Genomic DNA, 19,510 nt, shown 5'->3' with positions numbered 1-19,510 from the left:
ACTACAGTGTGCCCTGTGGGGCATGTCACCAGCAGCCCAGAGACTACAGTGTGCCATGTGGGATGACCTCACCCTGGAACCTGCCCCAGCTGCCTTCTCACCTCACATTTTGGACCTCAGCACTAGTACCTGCTAATCATGGGTACCAGGGCGGTACTCCATACATGGGAGACACCTGTGAGACAAAGTCAACAGGGCTCAAGCCAAGGCCAGGCGTCCAACTGCAGAGCCACAGAGAGCCTGGTCTGCAGGGTCAGGCCCTGTCCCCAGAGCCTTGGTTGGTTGTACTCCCTGAGGCATACTCCTCCACCATGCCACTTTCTCGTGGGCAAATCAGAAACAAGGTGTGCTTAGGAACACAAGATCACCATGAGGGTCATTCAGTACCTGTCCCTCCCCAGCAAGGAGGCAGATGCTGGTCTAGAGTGAGGGAGGTCTACAGTTAGCATCAATGAGAGACGAGAGTCCAGAGCCAGTCCCATGCCTAGCTATACCTGAGTCCATACAGGAGCCTTGCTTTCTCCCTTAGAGCCATCACAACACAAGAGGCCAAGGACCTCTCAGACACATCCTCCAGGGCCATCTCCATCCTGCCTATGGAGCTCTATCTCCATGCTCACGCATCATCTCCTCACTTGGATGGCGCCTGGCCCTGCCCTCGTGGCCCTTGAACTCAGCACACTAGCCACTGGCTGGGCACACTACCCGGTTGGCCAGGCGACTTTACTGCTGTGCACAGGACTCCCCAAGAGGCACACAGTGCATTCTTGGAAAGGTCAGCGTGGCCTGGCAACTGGGACAGCATGAACTCTTGACAGCACAGTGGCTGAGCACCGCCCCACCAGGCCTAGGTTCTCAACCATGAAAAGGATGAGACCAGACCACATCACTGCCAGGTAGGGCTCTCAAGGAAGGGTGTGTCTCCTGAGCAGAGCTAGCATGGACCGCTGGCCTCCACTGCCTGCCCTGGGGACAGCATCCAGTGCTCCTAGTCGACGTTGAGTGGGCGGAGGGGGGGGGGGGGCACCCCAGGGTCAAAATTCCTTAGGGGCCAAGCTAACCTCTCAGGGAACTTGAGGCCACTGGCCCAGCCCTGTAGGCCCCCCCCCCCCACCGTGGCCCATGTCCTAAGGCAGGCAGGGGGCCAGGTCCCTGGATAGACCCAGTTCCTAAGGAGGCAGCTTCCTGCTCAGACTCAGGCCTCACCCAGCATGAGCCCTGGAGAGTAGCCTAGCCCCCTAAGCATGCGGGTGTGCACGCACGCACACACGCGCGCGCGCACACACACACACCACATACAGAGGGGTCTTGAACCATCAGGTTGCCAGAATCCAACTCCAAGTCCCCTCCGTCCTCTGAATAATGGCCAAACTCAGAAACTCCACCATTGTAAGCAAAGCCATTGCGGGCCTCTACGTTTCTGCCTCTCACGTCCTCACTGTCTGGGTTTCTAATATGTCTCACTTGAGTGCACTGTCCCTGACACAGGGCTATCTGCTCCACTAGTTGCCCTTCCCTTCTTTCCTTCATTACTTAGAAAACAGTAGCTCAGGGACTAACTGACTTAATCCCCTCACCTCTCAGTCCTGCTTAGCAACTGGAGTCCCCAGGGTTTCAATCCCAGATCCACCAGTTCACAGCTCTGTGGTCCTGGGCAGCCCATACAACACCTCTGGGCCTCTGCCTCATTTGCATAACAGCCACTTGCCTTAAAAGCAGGATGTCTTACTCCATATAGCGAGCTCGACCCTCCACATGTAGCTGAATAACTGCTTGGCAGGCCATGCCAGTACACCCCACTCGCAGGGACACAGGCAAGGGTCAGCCCCAAGCTGCAGATACCCACTCAGGCCAGATTTCAGAGGAGGCTTGGGACTCTAACCCAGCCTGTGTGCTGCCCTGCAGTCGGCCACCTGAGTGCCCGCTGCATGTATTTGGCTCCTTCCAACCTGATGGTAAACTTGGAAGGCGGATCTTCTTGCCTCTTTTTGGGGGGGGGGGGGGGGGGGGAGGGGCAGGCAATTGAAACTGAGGCAGAAATGAGAAGGCAGTCAGAGCAGGGAGCTGCAGAGGTGACGGGGCTGAACAAGGTGCCAAAATGGCTAAGGCATCAAGACTTCAAGGTCAGCTATTGACTGATTATTGACTATTGATCAAAAGCCACATGGATGTGGCTTAATAGGACAATATTCCCAACTAAAATTTTACATTCACCGGAAGTTATGCACAGGGAAATGAACCAGTGGAAGCAACAGACAAAGGAGCCAAACAGCTATTCTGCTGGCGTGGGCTGACTAAGAATGAGGCAGAGGCCTGGACTTCCTCAAGTTCAAGACCAGCCAAGGATACAAAGCGACCCTGCCTGAAAGAAAGAAAGAGGGGGTGAGGAAATCCAGACACATAGGGGGAGGGGTGGCCAGGTCATGAGAGGATGGACGTCAGCAGTGTGAGGTCACCACCTGAGGTGGGATGGGGTGCAGAACCTTCCCTGAAGCCTTGGAAGGAACGCTCCCTTGTACCTCTAAGTCTCCTGAGCAAGGGAGAGAAAATTTTCCTATTATGCCAAAGTCAGTGACTAGTTACATAGATGAAGAAAGTGACTGGTCTGAGGTCACACACACAGGAAATCCAACTACGTTTCTCTTGAGGCTTGGCTTTTCTGCAGCTGTCCTTCACAGCTGGGCTACAGAGGATGCTCCAGTAGGATGCTCGGGGGACACCTGGCTGCTTACCTGCCTGGGTTCCCTGAGGGCTCCTACCCAACACTGGGCCCAAAATGGGTGAGTACCATCTGCCTGAGACACAGCTTGGCAGGGGTCATTTTCCTCTCTGAGTTGTCAGCACTCTCTCAGCAGGGTGCTCTGGAACATTCTTAGCCTCTCACCCCCACAGGCAGTGGAAAAGGAGCTACCACGGGCTGCGCGCACCTGCCTCCCCGCCCCCGCCTCCGGAACAGCCATCAGCAGCCACTGCGAGCAGGCATAATTGTCCAGATTGCTGTAATTCACAGCAGCGGCGCTATTTCAAATGTCACTGAGCAGGGCCGGTGCACATGGGCTCCAGGATCACTGGGGATGAGCTCCCAGCCCTCCCTATAGGCCCTAACCTTGAGACAGTGGCATCAGGGCGATCTATCCCAGCGGGTGAGTCATCCCACCTCCCTCCCACCTCCTGATCTGCCCTTCCAAAAGAGAGAGAAAGAGAGAGAGAGAGAGAGAGAGAGAGAGAGAGAGAGAGAGAGAGAGAGAGGGAGAGAGAGAGGCCTCCTGGTGTCAGGCAATGGGGCTGGTGACAGCAACCGAACACTTGAGGGCCTGTAAGCGCTTCAGGATATGGAAAGACGTGGGCACTTCCTGTGAGCGACTGCACAGTCAGAATGAGACCCCAGGACCCACATGTGGATAAAAGCAAAGGGATCATCACATGATGTCCACAGAAACATACGCAGCTCAAGGCGGAGACAACCCACCACTCTGTCACCAGGTGAGCCCACAGGCAGTGAACCTGTGTGTGTGTTGGGGGGGGGGGGTGTTGTGGTGTGGTGTGTCATACTCCATGTTTCATGGAGCCCTTGCAGCCTTCACAGGTGCATGAGGAACCCTGAAAACAATGCTAAGTGAGTGCAGCCAGGCGTGAGGAATCCTTCCTGTAAGTGTTCAGGCCAGCCACAGACCGGAAGTCCATTAGCACTGCCTCGCCCTTGGACTGATGGGCAGGAAGGACCCATAATGGGTACAGGGTTCCCATCTGGGGTGTGGAGAGCAGCAGCACACCACCGTGGGGTGAATGCAGGTGTGTTTTTAAGGTTTTGTTTGTTTGAGACCGGCTCTCATGCAGCCCAGAGACTGGACCCACCCTTCATCCCGCCACTGCCTCTATGTGCTGGGACAACAGGCGTGTGCCACGAGGCCCAGGTTAACAGACCGCTTTCAGTGGCTAAGTCCCTTATACACTCTTCGCGGAGGTTAAACCATGGGAATTGGACCATTACGTAAAGCCTCTTTAGAATTCATACCACAAACCACAACGCAGACATACACAAAAAAACAAAGAACGGACAACGCAATTCCTCTGGAGTGACTGCACACTGCACCCAGCCGGCTGGAGACACAACCCTGAGCCCTGAGAACAGATTTCCCCACTGTCCTTTCTGAGCTCTGCTCTAGCTGCCCCCAGCCCAGGCCTACCCTTAGGTGGAGGAGGGCACAGGCCAGGAAAGACACACGTCCTCCAGGTTGGTGGCTGCTCCTCAGGTGGTGTGGGACACTCCCACCGGGCCCATTAAACCCTCAGCAAACCTCACGAGAGAGTGAGTGGGCTGGAGTAGGTCCGAGGATGTAGTGGCGGCAGGTTTGTTAGGGCTCCCAATAAAAGCCACTGGCTCCCACCATGCACACTGCAGCCTGGACACAGCAGCCACAGGGATAAGAGGACTCAGTTGGCTCCTGAGCTACGTGAGACCTACAACCTCAGCTCCTCGTCCATGATACTGGGCAGGAACGGGAGCTACAGCTCAAATAATCAGGGTAAAAGAGCCAGCGACTACAGCAGGAGCCAACCGCAGTGCCTCATTTCAAGTGAGCAGGTGGCTTCATGTCTCTCAGAGAGGATGCGGGGGAAGGGACAGATGTTCACAGCTGCGAGCTCTGAGACCCTTGGTGAAAGCCATCCATCCTAAGACCCTTAATGTCTGGCTTTAAATCCTTGCAGCCATCCTAGGTAGCACCCCTATCTTAGGGATGGGTAAACTGAGGCTCAGAGATAGGTCACCGAGCTGGCAAGTGAAGGCCTCAGCCACGCACAATGTGGGATGTTATGGTAATGTCACCAGGGCTACCAGGGCCCCAGGAGGCATCCCCTCAAAAGTCAGGTTCTACTGTCAGGACTCAGAGAGGTGCTGGGGTTAGGGGTTCCTGTCTAGCCAGCAGGGTGTGTGTGTGAGGTGTCAATCTCAGAGGGTGTGATGGCCTAGCCCAGCCTGTCACATCAATGTCACAAGGTCACCAACAGCCGGCAACTCCCTATTTGAAAATTCGGTCTTAGCCTTGTGATACAGACAGCGCCTATGACTGTCCCTGGGAGTGGAGCCCCAGGCACTGTGAACACACCACCAAACCCAGACACAAACTCCAAATGCTTGCAGAGCTCAAACCCAGCATGGGGGCCTTTGAGACCCCATGTAAGAGCCACACACTCATGTGAAAACAGGAAGCTCTATAGTGCCACGGGCACAGCGGCTTGCCTCAATGGCCAGGGAGCTGTGACTCCACCAGGCACCTTGTCCACTGTCCTCAGGGCCCAGTGGTGCTAGCCACTCATGCATTCAACCCACAGGTTCCTGAGCCATCCCCACCTCAGGTACAGCCCACTAACTCGCAGAACAGACCCATTCTCTGGCAGGTTCAACCGAGGCTCGGGAGACTCCAACTGTAGGGCCACTTATGCGAGCCGCTTTGCACGACAGACATCCCAGGACCCGGGGCAAGTTCAGGCACCCTGCACACCGTCACGTACGGCTCCTTACCTTTCTTTGCCGTCTCCATCTCTTCTTCAGTCCAGCGAGAACTCTCGTTCATCTCCATGGAAGCTGAAAGGGAGACGCGGCAATTGGTGGGAGCCCCTCAGCAGAGACCTAACGCCAGCAACCCCTTACCACAGTGCCTGAGGCTCATGCTGGGGGGCTGGGCCCTGTGCACAGCAGGCCCCCATACTCTCACATGCAGCCCCACAGCTCACTATGCTGTGAGGATCTGCTGCCTGACAAGGAAACTGAGGTGACTAGGGACTGGGCCATAACACATGGAAGGGATAACCTAGCTAGGGGCATGGTCACAGTGTGAGGGAGGGATGACGGGCAGGAACTACAGGTGGACAGGGGACCTGCTGTGCAGAGGAAGCCATTTCACGCCTCCTCAGACGCTACTCTCTAGACCAGTGGTTCTCAACCTCTGGGTCACAACCTCCACAGGGGTCGCATATCAGATGTTTGCAGAATTCGTTATGAAATAGCAACAAAAATATTTTTATTGGGGGTGGGGGGGAGGGGCACCACAACATGAAGAACTGTACTAAAGGGTGGCAGGGTTAGCAAAGTCGAGAACCCCTGCTCTAGATGCTCACAGCCCTAACTCCAATCATGACTGTCAAAATGGCTCCTTAGCATCTGCCCATGTCCCGTGAGTAACATCACCACAGCTGGGGACTCCTCTTGTACTGGTGACTATTACTGTCTCCCCAGCATGTCCAAGGACAACAAAGACCCTCAAAAGGGACAAAGCCAGGCATAGGTTGTACAGAGGCGGCCTTGTTTGGACTATACACTACCCTCCAACAGCCCCCCTTGGGGCCTGACGAGAACTCAGCTATGGGCCCCTGACAGGGGAGTGTTGGGAACTGTGCCAGGCACAGTGTGGTCTATTCAAACTGAGGGACAGAGAGGCCAGCAAGGAGCTCAGGGCAGGAAGGGAACAGAGAGGATCGTGCCCATTTCTGCTGCCAAGCCCTGGCAGTCTCCTGGACAGAGTCCCTGGTCCTTCCAAGGGCATTCCCAAGGGAGGCTTTACATGCCATGGGTAGAAGATTCTAGAGCACTGAGAGAGGCTGAGGGTATGTTTTCTACCCTTCAGCCTAGCAGGCTATTCTACACATGAAGTGTGCCTTAATGCTTCTCACAGTCCCTCTGGCACACTGCCACCAAGTGGCAGCTGACACACACCCTCAAGAGCCACGTAGGATCTGTGGTCAGTGGGGCTGAGTTCAAATCCCAATTATATCAGTGACTCAGAGGTAAGCCACGCCGCCCCCCAGTAGCCCATTTGTAAAAGCCCAAGCCACTCCCATGAGGAGTGGGGGCCTAGTGCAGATCTAGGGAGCCCATAGCGGGGTCTGTGAGAAATAAAACAGGCCTCAGATCGCTTCCTCTGGGAGGAGACCCAGGCAGCCAAGATCTGCAGCACAGGATGAGTGAGCACTGCTGTCCCTAGAGGCTTCCCCTGGAACTGCAGCTCAGCTCACCCTATTGGCCCTCTTTTTACCACGAGAAGGTCGGACGGAACCCCTCTAAAACATAAAGGGAAACCAAGACCCACAAAGGTGCAACTGTCCTCCTAACAGGTAACTTCGCCCAGCTCATCAACACCCCAGGGAAATGGCCACATGGCTCAATCTTCTGATTTAGGACAACAAACAGGAGGTGGGTGGGGAACAGGCGGGTTTCACGGCCTTTTCCTAGTCCTGAGCTCCACCACCGTTTAGGTTCTAGGCTCCTGGAATCTCTTATATACTCTTGTTAGGTGTAATGTCTCTGTGCACGTGCAGATGCCGAGGTAAAGAGAGAAAGCCCTGGGTGAGCTCAGTAGGCACACACTTGGCTGAACCCCAACTGCAGTGACCCAGGCCGTCTGCTATGGGCGTTCACTCCAGCTTCAGGAATCCCAGTCCTCCCAGTGCCCAGCCCCTGCTCACCCAGCTCTGAACTCTGCTGCAGGGTGGTGGCCTCCTCATGGTTGGCCTCATTGGCCATGGAGCGGGTGATGCGGCCTTTGCGGCGGCCTTGGCTGTTGGCAGTTTTGCGGCCTTTGGAGGCCACGGCCTCTTTCTCATCATTGTCCTCCCCAGAGGTGTCATCTGTCTTCTCCCTGCACGGTCAGAGAAGGGTGACCAGGATGGGTCGGCTGAGGGCAGAAACCCCAAGACAACTGGAAGAGACCTTTGGGTCAGGAGAGAGGGATGAGGTGCTAGCTGCTGGCCAAAAGAGGGCGCTGTGGGGAGGCCGACCCCTCCAAGGGCGGCTGTGTAGTCACCTGACCCACATGTCACCCGTGGGAACTCAAGGCGTGCTCATCAGTGACACCACCAACCAGGGAGTGGGGAACCCTGCTAGAGGCCTTCGGGACTCTCTGCAGCCCTCTTTACCAGCCACAGAGGACTTAATTCTGGGCCTTTACAGAGCAATCTGCTCAGGTTACCCAGGACTGCATGCCTGGGGAATCGCAGCCCAGCCCAGCTGTGGGGGTGCACACGACATGGGGACCTGACTTCTCAGAAGCAACTGGGGCAGATTTATCGCCACTGTCACCCATTCATCTTCCTGAAAGATGCTGGCTGGAGCCGTGGAGACGGGGAAGGGGGGCGGCTCTGATGTGCTGGGGGGGGGGGGTGGATGGGGGGGCACATCACAGGCACCTGCAGCCCCTCCACCCTCTCCCACTGGCTTGGAGCTGTCGGGTGCCGGTGGGGGTGACTATGAAGGTGGGGGCTTGCCAGATGCTTGCATCCATGTTACCCTCCGGAGGCTCTTCAGCCCGCCCGCCCGCCCCCCCCCCCCTCTCTCTCTCTCCTCTCTCTCTCTCTCTCTCTCTCTCATGGACCTCAGGGGCCTTGGAGGGGAGGCAAGGCTGAGTGCCAAAGTGGCTGTCTGGATTTATGAGTCCAGGAGCAGGGCTCAAATGAGCGATTTGGTCTCCTAGGTCTCTGGGGGGCTGCAGAGAGGGAGGGGGTTGGGGGAAGGAGGGGCGGAGGCTTCCGGGAGGAAAGGCCTGGGAGAACTGACTGGGGCTCCAAACTGGCGCCAGGCTCCCGCTCCCCAGGGCCCAGGTGTGCTGCTGAGCAGCTGCAAGGCCTCACTTGCTGAGCTCTTCCTTCTCGTGATCCGCATCCTGCTTCTCCTCCTCCTTGTCAGCCTCCTTTTCCTTCTCCTTCTCCTCCTTCTCCTCCTGGCTGCTCCGTGCCATCTGCTGCTGCTGTTGCTGCTGCTGCTGCTGTTGTTGTTGTTGCTGCTGCTGCTGCTACAGCCCAGGGAGCAGAGGCAGGAGGGAAAACGGGAGACAGGTGAAGCTGGGGAAGGGAGGGACGGTGAACGCAGAGGCCGGGGCAGCTGGGAAGCCAGCCAGGTGGGAGAGGTTGGAGTCAGAGCCAAGCGTGAAAAGCACCACACTTGGGCACACGGGTTCCATTCCTGCCTTCTACACTGAGCCCTGTGGAGGAGCACCTGCAGAAAGCCCTGGAGGACTGGGTGGGGGCTGGGTGGGGTGCAGCACACCAACACAACTTTCCCTCCATTGTTCCTCCTGGCAGGAAGACACAGCGGTCCACCATGGCTCTCAGGCCGTGTCTTTTACAGGCTTAGGAACTCAGGGGACAGACAGGGACATCATGGCACATAGAGCTAGAGCCTGACTTGTACAGCCACCATGGGCCTGGAGGCAACACTCTGTCTGCTCTGGATGCTCAGGTCACCCCACCCCCACTAGCAAGAACCCCGTGTTCTCTAATGGGAGGGGCCGGGGCAGCCATCCTGCCCAGAAGCAGCTAGGCATGGCTGCTGGCTCCTCAGCTGGGTACCAGATGTCAGCCAGCCAGTCTCAGCCCTACTTTCAGATCCTAGCTCTCCGTACAGCCCAGGGGCAAAGCCTCATTCTGGCAGACAGAGGCCCCTGAATGGGTTTCCTGTCAGCTCAACAGTGTTCCCTTTTCATGTGCCCAAGGTGAACCATGGAAATTGCCGGTCAGAACTGAAGGAGATGGAAGGGGGCACATTTCACAGCTGTCAGCACATCTGGCCTGAGCTTTCCCAGGCAGTGGCATGGTATCCAAGCCACTCGGATGTATCTCCCACGTCCACATGAGGGGGCCGGGGTGAGGGGCTGGAACCAAGCATAGGACTCAGACTTTGCAGCCCATGGCATAAACCATAAGGTGCCCCTGCACCCCGGGCTGAGCCCCTGTAGATAAGGGTGACAGCGGAGGGCAGGCTGTCCTGGTCTGAGATTCACTTTTTCACCTAACTGTGCCTTGGCTTGAATGAAGCCATGTGCTTGGCCCCTCCTGGCTCCTGGGAGACTTGAAGGATGCTGGGTCCCTTGACCAGCTGCTTGAAATTGGCAAATCACAGAGCCTGCAAGTCTGGCTGGTCGTGCCGGCCAGCCATGCCTACGGATGTCAAGCTTGCTGTGGCTTTGCGGGCAGCTGTGAGCTGTGGTTTCTAGTCCCTGTGATGCCCGAAGGACGCCAGACCCCAACTCCTGGCTGGAGGCACACCTGGAACCCCAGGAACTGGCAGGAGGCCTGCAGCAAATGAAAAAGGCGGGCCAGAGCTACAGAGTGAGAGCCTGTCCCAAATAAAACCGTGCAAACAAAAATAAAATACATTTCCAGGTTGCTCCAACACATTCTCAAGTTTGCAGACTGGGACCTTAGACTGGCTGGCAAGCTCTTATCTAAAGCACCTGGCTTGACTCTGCCGCTATGTGAACAAGCGAATGCCAATAAAGCTTTATTTACAAAAGCAAGTGGAGGGCTGAGTTTGGCTGTAGGCTGACTGGAGGCTAACTCTGAGACTCCACAATGTTCACCTAACTCCTTCCAAGTCTGTTGCTGGGTTCCTCATATCAGAGTGAGGGAAGCCTTCAGGGTGTCTCTATCACACGGTAGAAGGGATGTCCCAGGAGACCTCAGCCCCAGCTTGGACATCCAGGAGAAGCAGGATCGGAATGCCACCAGCCCCCGTGACTCCCAAGCTTGCAGCATCAAGTGACAACTCGTCAGTTACAGCCAGGGTATCCGTGTATGTCCCCCACCCCCAGATCACAGCACTGTGGACACCCTAAAAGGATCTACAGGGCATTGTGGGTGTCCGTTCATATCTGCTAGGACCCATTTCTCAGAAAATGACAGTAGTATAAGGACAGATGTCAGCATGGGATGAGACTGTCCTCATGCCACACTGTGGAGGTCCTTGTTCTTCCCAACAACCCTGATACTACACTGTCCCACAGATGAGAACACGACACACAGAGAGGTAAAGCAACCCATCTAAGGTCACACAGCATTTCCTGGCAGAGCCTGAAGCCAGATGGGACCTCCACCACACCACAGTTAGCGTAATCCTACCCTAAACAAACTCTGGTTTATAGGGGGCACCAAGCCCCCCAGAAGCACGGAGTTCTGAAGCTGATGCGGTCAGAACTGAGGCGTTCTGAGGGAGGTCAAAGGTAAGACCTTCAAAGGCACAAACAGCTCTGTCCTGAGGCACCGAGACCCTCCTGGGTGAGGAAGTGGGCCTGGCACAACCCAGCCCCTGCACTGGGTCTTCAGGGGTTTGTGGTGGTTAAGATCCAGGGAAGGCATTGGGGAGCCCCTGGATTCTACCCCAAATTTAAATATAGGAGAACCTGACAGTTCACAGCCATACTGTGACTGTGTGACACACTTACATACTGACACACACTCACTCATTCATTCAACAAACACTGTACTATCAAGGACCGACAAACCAAACGCCCCAGCCAAGTGAGTCCCAAGAGCATCCTGTGCAGAAAAGGGGGGCTTGAGAGGCTGGGTGGGTGGCAGGTAGCGGGGCCAGGGAGCAGAACAGAAGGAAAACACAGCCTCTGCAGCTGGTGGTGACCCTCTCATGCCTAGTCTGGGCACCCCATCCCTCCCTCCCAGGGACACATAGCAAGGGATGCAGGCTCAGCCCTCAACAGAGGTGTACTGAAGCTACCTGAGTGTGTGGACTAGCAAGGGACAGCCATGAAGTGGGGCTGGCCTCCTCGTCACGAACAGAAACCTATGTTTCCGGTTGGTTTGAGACCAGGAGCTGTTGTTTTCAGGCAGGGTCTCACTATGCAGCTCTGGTTAGCCTGGAACTCGATATGCAGATCCGGTTGGCCTTGCACTCACAGAGATCTGCCTGCCTCTGCCTCCTGGGTGCTGGGATGAAAGGTGTGCGCCACCGCACCAGTCCAGAGATCAGCTTTCGAACAGACATCCGGGGCTGAGTCACATGATGCCTCTAAGGTTCAGCTGCATGGCCACCGTGGCCCAGCCGGCCTTCAACTGTGAGGTCATTCCCACTGCTTGAACGGTGGAGCAGGAATAGGATATGGTGTGTGCTCCAACGTACGAGGTGGCAAGTGGCACTTCGTACGTACGACGGTGGCTCTAGGTGCCGCATGTTCACACTTTCCTACGTTGTTCTGCTGTGGTGACACTTCCACGGAGTAGACGCCATGGGACATGTGTCCAGGAGTCCGTTCATGGTGGCCCAGGCTTGTTTATTTATCCACAGAACTTGAGGTAGAGCTCTGGGCCTTGGCAGAAGCTAGCCAAGTGTTGTACCCCTGAGCTATACCCTCAACCCCAAAGCCCCATTTTAAATGCTCAACTGGGGACTGAGGGTGAGATGTGGTAGATGTGCTAGTTTTATTTCAGCTTGACACAAGCTAGAGTCCTTCGGGTTGACTGAGAAAACGCCCCCATCAGAACGGCCTGTGGGCAAGCCTGCAGTGTGTCTTCTTGGTTGTTGATGATGCAGGAGGGCAGAGGCCGCCGTGGGCAGTGCCACTCCTGGACCGATGGTCCTAGGTGCTATAAGCAGGCTAAAGCTGGGCGTGGTGGTGTGTGCCTCTAATCTCAGCATTCAGGAGGCAGAAGCAGGTGGATCTCTGTGAGTTCAAGGCCAGTCTGATCTACAAAGTGAGTCCAGGACAGCCAGGGAGACACAGAGAAACAGTGTCTCAAAAACCAAAACAAAAAACAGAAAACAAAACAAAAACAAAAACAAAGGCATGAAGAGCAAGCCAGCGCTGTTCCTCCGTGGCCTCTGGCTCAGTTCCTGCACCAGGTTCTTGTCCTGCCTTCCCTCAGAGATGGACTGTGCTGTGCAATTAGAAGGTGAAATAAACCTGTTTCTCCCCAAGTTGCCTTTGGTTGTGTTGTTTATCGCAGCAACAGAAACACTGCAGGGCTGAGACCGTGCAGGGCCAAGGTGCCTGCGGCATAAGCACAAAGACCTGAGCTCAGAGTCCTGGCACTGCCGTCAAAAGCTACGCACAGCTGTGTGCACCCGTGAGCCCAGTGCAATGGGGTGGGAACAAGCTGAGGTTTGCTGACCACCAGCCTGGCTCCAAGTTCAGTGACGGACCCTGTCTCAGGGAAATAAAACAGAGACTAATAGATGGGACACCTGCTAACCTGGGTGTGCTCACACATAACACACACACACACACACACACACACACACACACACACACACACACACACCTCCTAAGCAGGATCCTGCCCTGCCACCAGAACTCCAGAATAAAGTCGGTGGTCCTCACCACACATAGGACATTACACTGGGCCTACTTCCACCTGGAAGCTTGCCCCTACTCCCCTCTTGCCTTCACAGGGGGTCTTTGCACCCACTGTGACCTATGTGTGGCCAGTTCCTTCTTATTGACCAAATCTGGCCTCAGGGACCTTCTAGAGAATTCCCTTGGGGTCAGACCCTGAAAGCTACTCTCGTCCACATAGTCCCCCAGGACTGTGGTGGTCCTCCAAGAGGCTGTCCAGAGACCTCACTGTCTTGTTCACAGTGAAGCCATCAAAATGGATTCAAACATGGGCAGCAGGGACTTCCCTGATGGGCGGTTCCCAGTGCTACTGATCTCGTAAGCAATAACTAGCTCCCAGGAGCACCAGGGTGGTGCCTGCCCCAGCAGAGGGATGGAGAGTGCCCAACGCAGCACCTACACTTCCCACCTCCAGTGTGGTCAGTTTGGCTGGGGATAGGGGTGGGGCTCTTGTGCTATGTGTGTCCGGGCCCAGGTGATCGTCTTGGACTGTTCTTATTTCCCACAGAAGTGACCCAGCTTGCTCTAGCTATTATGGTACAGCCTGTCCTGCCTCCTGGGCTCCCCAGCTGCCAACCCTGAGCAGGGTTCTATGGGGCATGTCTAACACACTGAGGATCTGGGGGAAGGCTCTCTGAGCAAATTGCCTACTCGGCATGGAGTCAGGCAGGAAACCAGGGATGCCTGCTCAGCTGGGCCTAAATTGGTACAGGTCTGCCTTGCCCTCAACATCCTCTAAAGCAGCTAGCCAGTCTGCCTGTCTGGACCGAAGAAGCTTGAGACCCTAGGCTGGAGGCATCCTACCAAGGTCTGAGATACAAGTGCATGCCCTCACTGGTGACCAATAACGAAATGGCCTATCGGGGCACTGTGGTTTGGTCTAAAACATAGACTCTGGCCATCGGCCTTTGGTGACCTCACATGCAATGGGAAACTAGCTGGTCCTCAAGGGAAGCATGCCAACCATGCGCTGCCCAAGCCTGTCTGGCGCTGCCCTGGAACGGCCTCCTGGTCAGGCGAACCTGGGCCCCACATGGGAACAAGGTCATCTGCCTCTTGGCAAGCAACCAGAAGAGAATGGAAGGGTGAGGGAGGGAAGGTGGATAAAGAGGTGAGACGGGGACAAAGAGGAGGTGACACAGAGTCACAGAGAGCCAGGAAGACCAGCAGGCAGGCGGGCAGGCAGACGAACACAGGAAAGGTGTAAAGAGGTGAGACGGGACAAAAAGGAGGTGACTCAGGGTCACAGAGGCAAAGACAGACAGACACATGGCAGGGACAGAGAAAAAAAGGAAGAGAGGCCGGGGTGGGAGCCAGGAATGGCAGCAGAGAGCGAGCTAGCAGTAGGAGCAGCGTGGTAGGGGGTTGGAGGGGTAGGTGAAGGAACACTGGGCCAGGATGTGAGGGCTGACATCAGTGGGGATGAAGGCGTCCCTCCACTACTGACTTCCCCCACTGGTCCAGAGGCCATGAGTCCAGGACAGACTTTTCCTGGTCATGTCCTGTCTCTGCAGGAAACCGCTCCAGGAGAGCTAGTCTACCCTCAGGGACACACCTCCACAGGGTAGCCACAGCATCTGCGTCTGCCCATTGCTAGGCATCTGCAAGCTCTGGGTTTAGCATGTGGCGTGCTACCGTGGTATTTTCTTGGGAGGTCCTCAGGGCAGATCTGGCCTGGGAACCAGGAGTACCCACTGGACTGGTGTCCAGCCAGGTCCATTAGCCAGTGGGGCAGCTTAGGGAAAGGTGCCAGACCATGGTCCTGACCCAGGGCCGAAGAACAGGGCGAGGAGATCACCGTCCCCAGAGTCTACGCTTGAGCCTGCCTCACCTTACACAGAGGCCAGAGAAGCTTCTGGAATGGTAGCTACCCTGCTGTCTAAACAACAAGGTGAGTCTACCAGTCCAAATGGCAGCTACGCTCCTCACCCATGGGCAGCTGAGGTCAGGGAAAGCCTCACTCTTTCTTGGCTGGGTGGGCTGAGAGCTGAGACAGGACATTGGTGGCCATGATTACCCAATGACTTTCACTTATAACCTCTGCATTCTGACACAGGACAGGTAGGAGACAGTCAGGGAAGAGCTGGCTAACCAAGGTCCAGGCCAGCTTGGATGCCTCCGGGCCAGTGGAGGAGAGAGAGACACTGACACGTCACACACGGTAGACACTTACATGAGACCTGTCCAGACAGCCCTGCAAGGAATACGTCTATCCTGTCTGTAGCCATCTCAGCCTACTTAGGAACACTCCAGAAAGTCGCTGAAGGGTGCCTGAGGATCACCTATGCTGCCCTGCCCCCTGCTTGGGCACTGGCCCCCAGGACTGAGGTTCTTGGGGTCACTCTAACAGCAGGTTCTGAAGAACCAAGGACTTGGACCAGACACGCTAGCCATCAGAGGGGTACACCTGGAAATCCTCATTTCCATAGACACTCATTCCAGTGTGTTGGTGGGGCCCAGGTGCTAAATGCCCAGGTGTCCCTACGGTCACTTCTCTGTCAAGCCAGGATGGAGAGAGTAGGGGAGGCCCCAGTCTTTGGGCTGGGCAAGGAGGCAGCCAGTTCAGGATGTGGAGCTTGGGGAGAGCATCTGGGACCAGGGAAGTCCCACCTGGTGTCTATCTTGTAGCTCTTCCCTGGGGAGTCTAAGAGTGGGGATGGTTTGCTGGAATTGCCACTGTCTTTCTGAAACACTGCGTGAGGATCCCCCTATAATGGTAGTTTTCCAATCCTAGCATCCAGCAAGTGCTCAATACATGCCCCAGTGAGCACATATACCCTTCTCCACCAAATAGGCGAGGGGCCTCTGAGTAGGACGTGGTATGCCAAGAAGCAGAAAAGCCACTTGTGGCTTTCCTAAGCAACAGTGTGGCCGGGAGCCACAGAAACCACATCAGAACCACGGGCATCACAGCATCTACAAACAGGCCAACGGGAGTGGCGGATCACTGTGAGGAGGAGACCAAAAGCAAAGAAACGGGTGGAGAGGTGGCCCTAGCAGCTCCTGGAGGAAGCATGGGAACAGGGACAAGAGAGAGCAGACCCTAGAGCCCAGAGCCCAGCAGGAGTGCCCAGCAGCAGCGCCCCACACAAGCCCCACCAGCAGTGCAGCAGAGCAGAGATCATAGGCTGGCCCCACTACCAAGGGATCCCACCGGGATGACCGCATTCCCTCATCTCCTACAGCCAAGGAAGTGATGAGTCTGACCCCGTGGATGCCCCTTCAGCTAGCTATGTTCTCAGCCCTCCAAACAGAAAAGGAGCCACCCAAGACCCCTCTGCCTTAGGCTGCTTCATGTCCAAGCGCATGAGACGTAGCGATGTGACAATAAAGCGCGGTCACTATGGGTGCTCCAGCCGTCACCACCATCACCACCATCACCACCAACGCTGCAGTGGCTTAAACGAGACGTTTCCCCAGACTCAAGCATCTGAACACTTGGCCCCCCCATTAGTCGCACTGTTAGGGGATGTTTAGGAGGCATGGCCTTGTTGGAGGAGGTGTGTCACCAGGGGTACGCTTGAGGTTTAAAAGCCACCTGCTATCCCCAAGTTTGCTCTCTCTGTAGATGCGAAGCCTTAGCCTCTTGCTTCTGTTGCCAAGCCTGCCATTTGCTGCTGTGCCACCCTACCATAAAGGGCTCTGGTCCCTCTAGGACGGTAAACCCAAGTAAACTCACTCTTCTGTAAGATGCTCTGGCGATGGTATTTTATCACAGCAACCGAAAAGTAACTAAGACACTCACTGCTGCCGCCACCACCACCCCCATCAGTTTTGTCATCGTTATCACCACCATCACCAAAGACCACGATTACAAGCATTATCAAAACCAACATTGCCATCAGCAGCATCATTGCCACTGCCATCATTACCACCATCATCAGCACCAGCACCAGCACCACCGGCACCATAGCAGGCGGCAGCATCCCCACCACTTCTCTCTATAGGGCCAGGTAAGGAGTCGTTTGTTTTTGAGACACAGTTTCTCTGTGTAGCCTTGGCTGTCCTGGACTTACTCTGTAGAACCTGGCTGGCTTCAAACTCATAGAGATCCACCTGCCTCTGCCTCCCGAGTGCTGGGATTAAAGGCGTGCGCCACCATGCACAGCTCCAAGTATGGAGATGTATACAGATCCCCATGTCTCCACCGACCCAACGCTTTCCAACCTCACCACGCTTTCCACTTGGTGTCTAACTGACCTTTTGTCTGTCAGTCAATTAAATTCCCGAATGCACCAGCAAAACCTCTAGCATGCCAACTCCTCTGTGCCACAGGGCTGTGGAGTCACACATCTGTTGGAAGCATAAGCAGGCCAGCTCACTGTGGGCACATAAAATGAGCCAGGAAACCACAGGCACAGACCAAACCCAGCCACCCTTCAAGCTGGGAGTGGACAGAGACTCAGTCCTAGGTGTTTCACTAAGCATGCGCACGCGCATGTGTGTTTGCATCTCTCTGTGTGTGTCTGTGTGCACTGCGTATACGAAGGCCAGAGGTCAACCTCGGGCGTTGTGCGTGCTCGTGCTTGCCCGCTCTCTCTCTCTGGCCTACAGCTTGATGATTAGGCAGGTTGGCTGTCCAACAAGCCACAGGGACCTCCTGTTTCCCCCAGATTTACAAATGTGTACTACCATAGCCAGCTTTTTGTATGGGTTTTAGGGACTGAGGCCTGGTTCCCATGCTTACCACCCGGCAGTACTTTACCAACCCGCCGGGCATGTTTCCTGGCGTGTTTCACTTCTCTCAGCAGACTGGCCTACCAATTGGCACCCCGCTTAAGTGACGGGAAAACAGCTGTTTTGTGGGACAATGGGCCCCGTTCTCTGTGTACTAGCCCAGTATGCTACAGGACCTGACCTCTGCCAATCTGGAAGTGGAGGATAGCCTCTCTTGACCTCCCAAATGCCACACACACCCCCAAACCCCTAGCTATTGTGTACCAGGGTCCCATGCATTGCTTGCACTTATCTTCCTAAAGGTGGACAGTGATGCTATAGGCTGCAGGCTGTGGAGCAACGGCTGTGTACCAATAAAGATTTATTTATACAGCAAGCGGAGAACAGAAGCGCAAGCTGCCAGCTGCTAGCACTCTAGGCTCACTCTACACACCAAGGCATGAAACAGGCTTGGTGACCCCTGGCTCTTTCTCCTCTCAAATATCCACTAGTGAAGAAGCAGAGCTGGGAAGTCTGCTGGGTCACCCCAGATTGTCCCGGGCAGTCTTTTTGTTTGTTTGTTTGTTTGTTTTTTGAGACAGGGTTTCTCTATGTCTCTTTGAGTGTCCTGGACTCGCTTTGTAGACCAGGTTGGCCTCGAACTCACAGCGATTCACCTGCCTCTGCCTCCTGAGTGCTGGGATTAAAGGTATGCACCACCACCGCCCGGCATCCTGGGCGGTCTTTACTTTGAAAATATGCTCCCAACTTTTAAATTTTGTGTATGTATGGGTGGGTTTTTTTTTTCTGCATATATGTCTCTGTACCATGTGTGTGCCGGATACCCATGGAAATCAGAGGAGGACATCGGATCCCCTAGGACTGAAATTACGGATGGTTATGAGCCACCACGTGGGTACTGGAAATCAAACTCAGGTCCTCTGTAAGAGCAGCTAGTGCTTTTAACTACTGAGACAAGACATCTCTCCAGCCCTGAAATGTAGCCTTAAAAGGACTATGGACTGGCCAGCCTTGGGCCAGGGGCTGCCCAGGCAAGACACAAGCAGCTGCTCTCCCTGCCTCTGGACCCAGATGCCATAGAGGGGACCCTACTGGTGGAACTATATGATTCCAATCATGAGGGACACTGGCCATCCAACGAGTGTCCCTTGAGCTCAGGGACCCAGTCCCCAAAGTCAACCAACACCCACCACCTCTCACCTGACTCTTGCCGCGGCGCCGGTAGCTCCGCCTCACCAAGCTCTTGTAGTTTTCATTCTTCTTGGTCAGGTAGTAATAGAGGACACACTCGGCCACTGTCTGTGGGACAGAGAGAAGACGCTGAGGGGCACACAGGGAAGAGTTCAGAGTGGGAGCCAGGAGCCAGAGGCCGCAGTTTCAAACCCTAGTCCCCCCTCCGACAAGCTGGGCAGAAGCTGATCGCGCTCATCAAGGGGTTACTCTGAATGAGAAGCGCACAGGGCAGAGCCTGGCACAGAGAGACGGTAGAGAGTCACAGGCTATCACCATAGGTCCTGTCCTTGCAACTGTAGGTAGCAGTAAAGACACTGGAACAGCTCAGCTCCCGTGGAGAACAAAGCCTCAGGTACTTAGAGCTAGGCCAACTCAGCCTTTGCCACACGTGGCTTTGCGCTCCTTCCCTGTCACCTGGGGTCCTGAACAACCTCTCCCAGAATTTAAGCATCAGGGACTAGAAGCGCCCATGAACGCCTGCT

At 55.4% G+C, this 19,510-nt stretch overlaps 1 protein-coding gene across 20 annotated transcripts in view; it reads right to left on the bottom strand.

Annotated features, from left to right (window-relative positions):
• The window catches only part of NCOR2 (nuclear receptor corepressor 2), a 164,550-nt gene that overhangs the window by 44,839 nt on the left and 100,201 nt on the right, over window positions 1–19,510 (bottom strand). For 16 of the 20 annotated variants that reach the window (XM_084762969.1, XM_084762956.1, XM_084762975.1 and 13 more), the window contains exons 14-17: window positions 18,996–19,094; window positions 8,626–8,786; window positions 7,465–7,637; window positions 5,525–5,587 (exon numbers count right to left, since the gene is read on the bottom strand). In XM_084762969.1, the coding sequence (XP_084619095.1) occupies window positions 5,525–5,587; window positions 7,465–7,637; window positions 8,626–8,786; window positions 18,996–19,094 (496 nt within the window). The remainder of the gene's footprint in view (window positions 1–5,524; window positions 5,588–7,464; window positions 7,638–8,625; window positions 8,787–18,995; window positions 19,095–19,510) is intronic. The other 4 variants (XM_084762961.1, XM_084762964.1, XM_084762965.1 and 1 more) reach the window with 3 other exon arrangements.

The sequence above is a fragment of the Acomys minous genome (assembly GCF_964271855.1).
Source record: "Acomys minous genome assembly, chromosome: 16".
In the NCBI taxonomy this organism is placed as follows: Eukaryota; Metazoa; Chordata; class Mammalia; order Rodentia; family Muridae; genus Acomys; species Acomys minous.
Note: the sequence above shows the minus strand (reverse complement) of the source record. Positions and strands in the feature narration are given on the sequence as shown.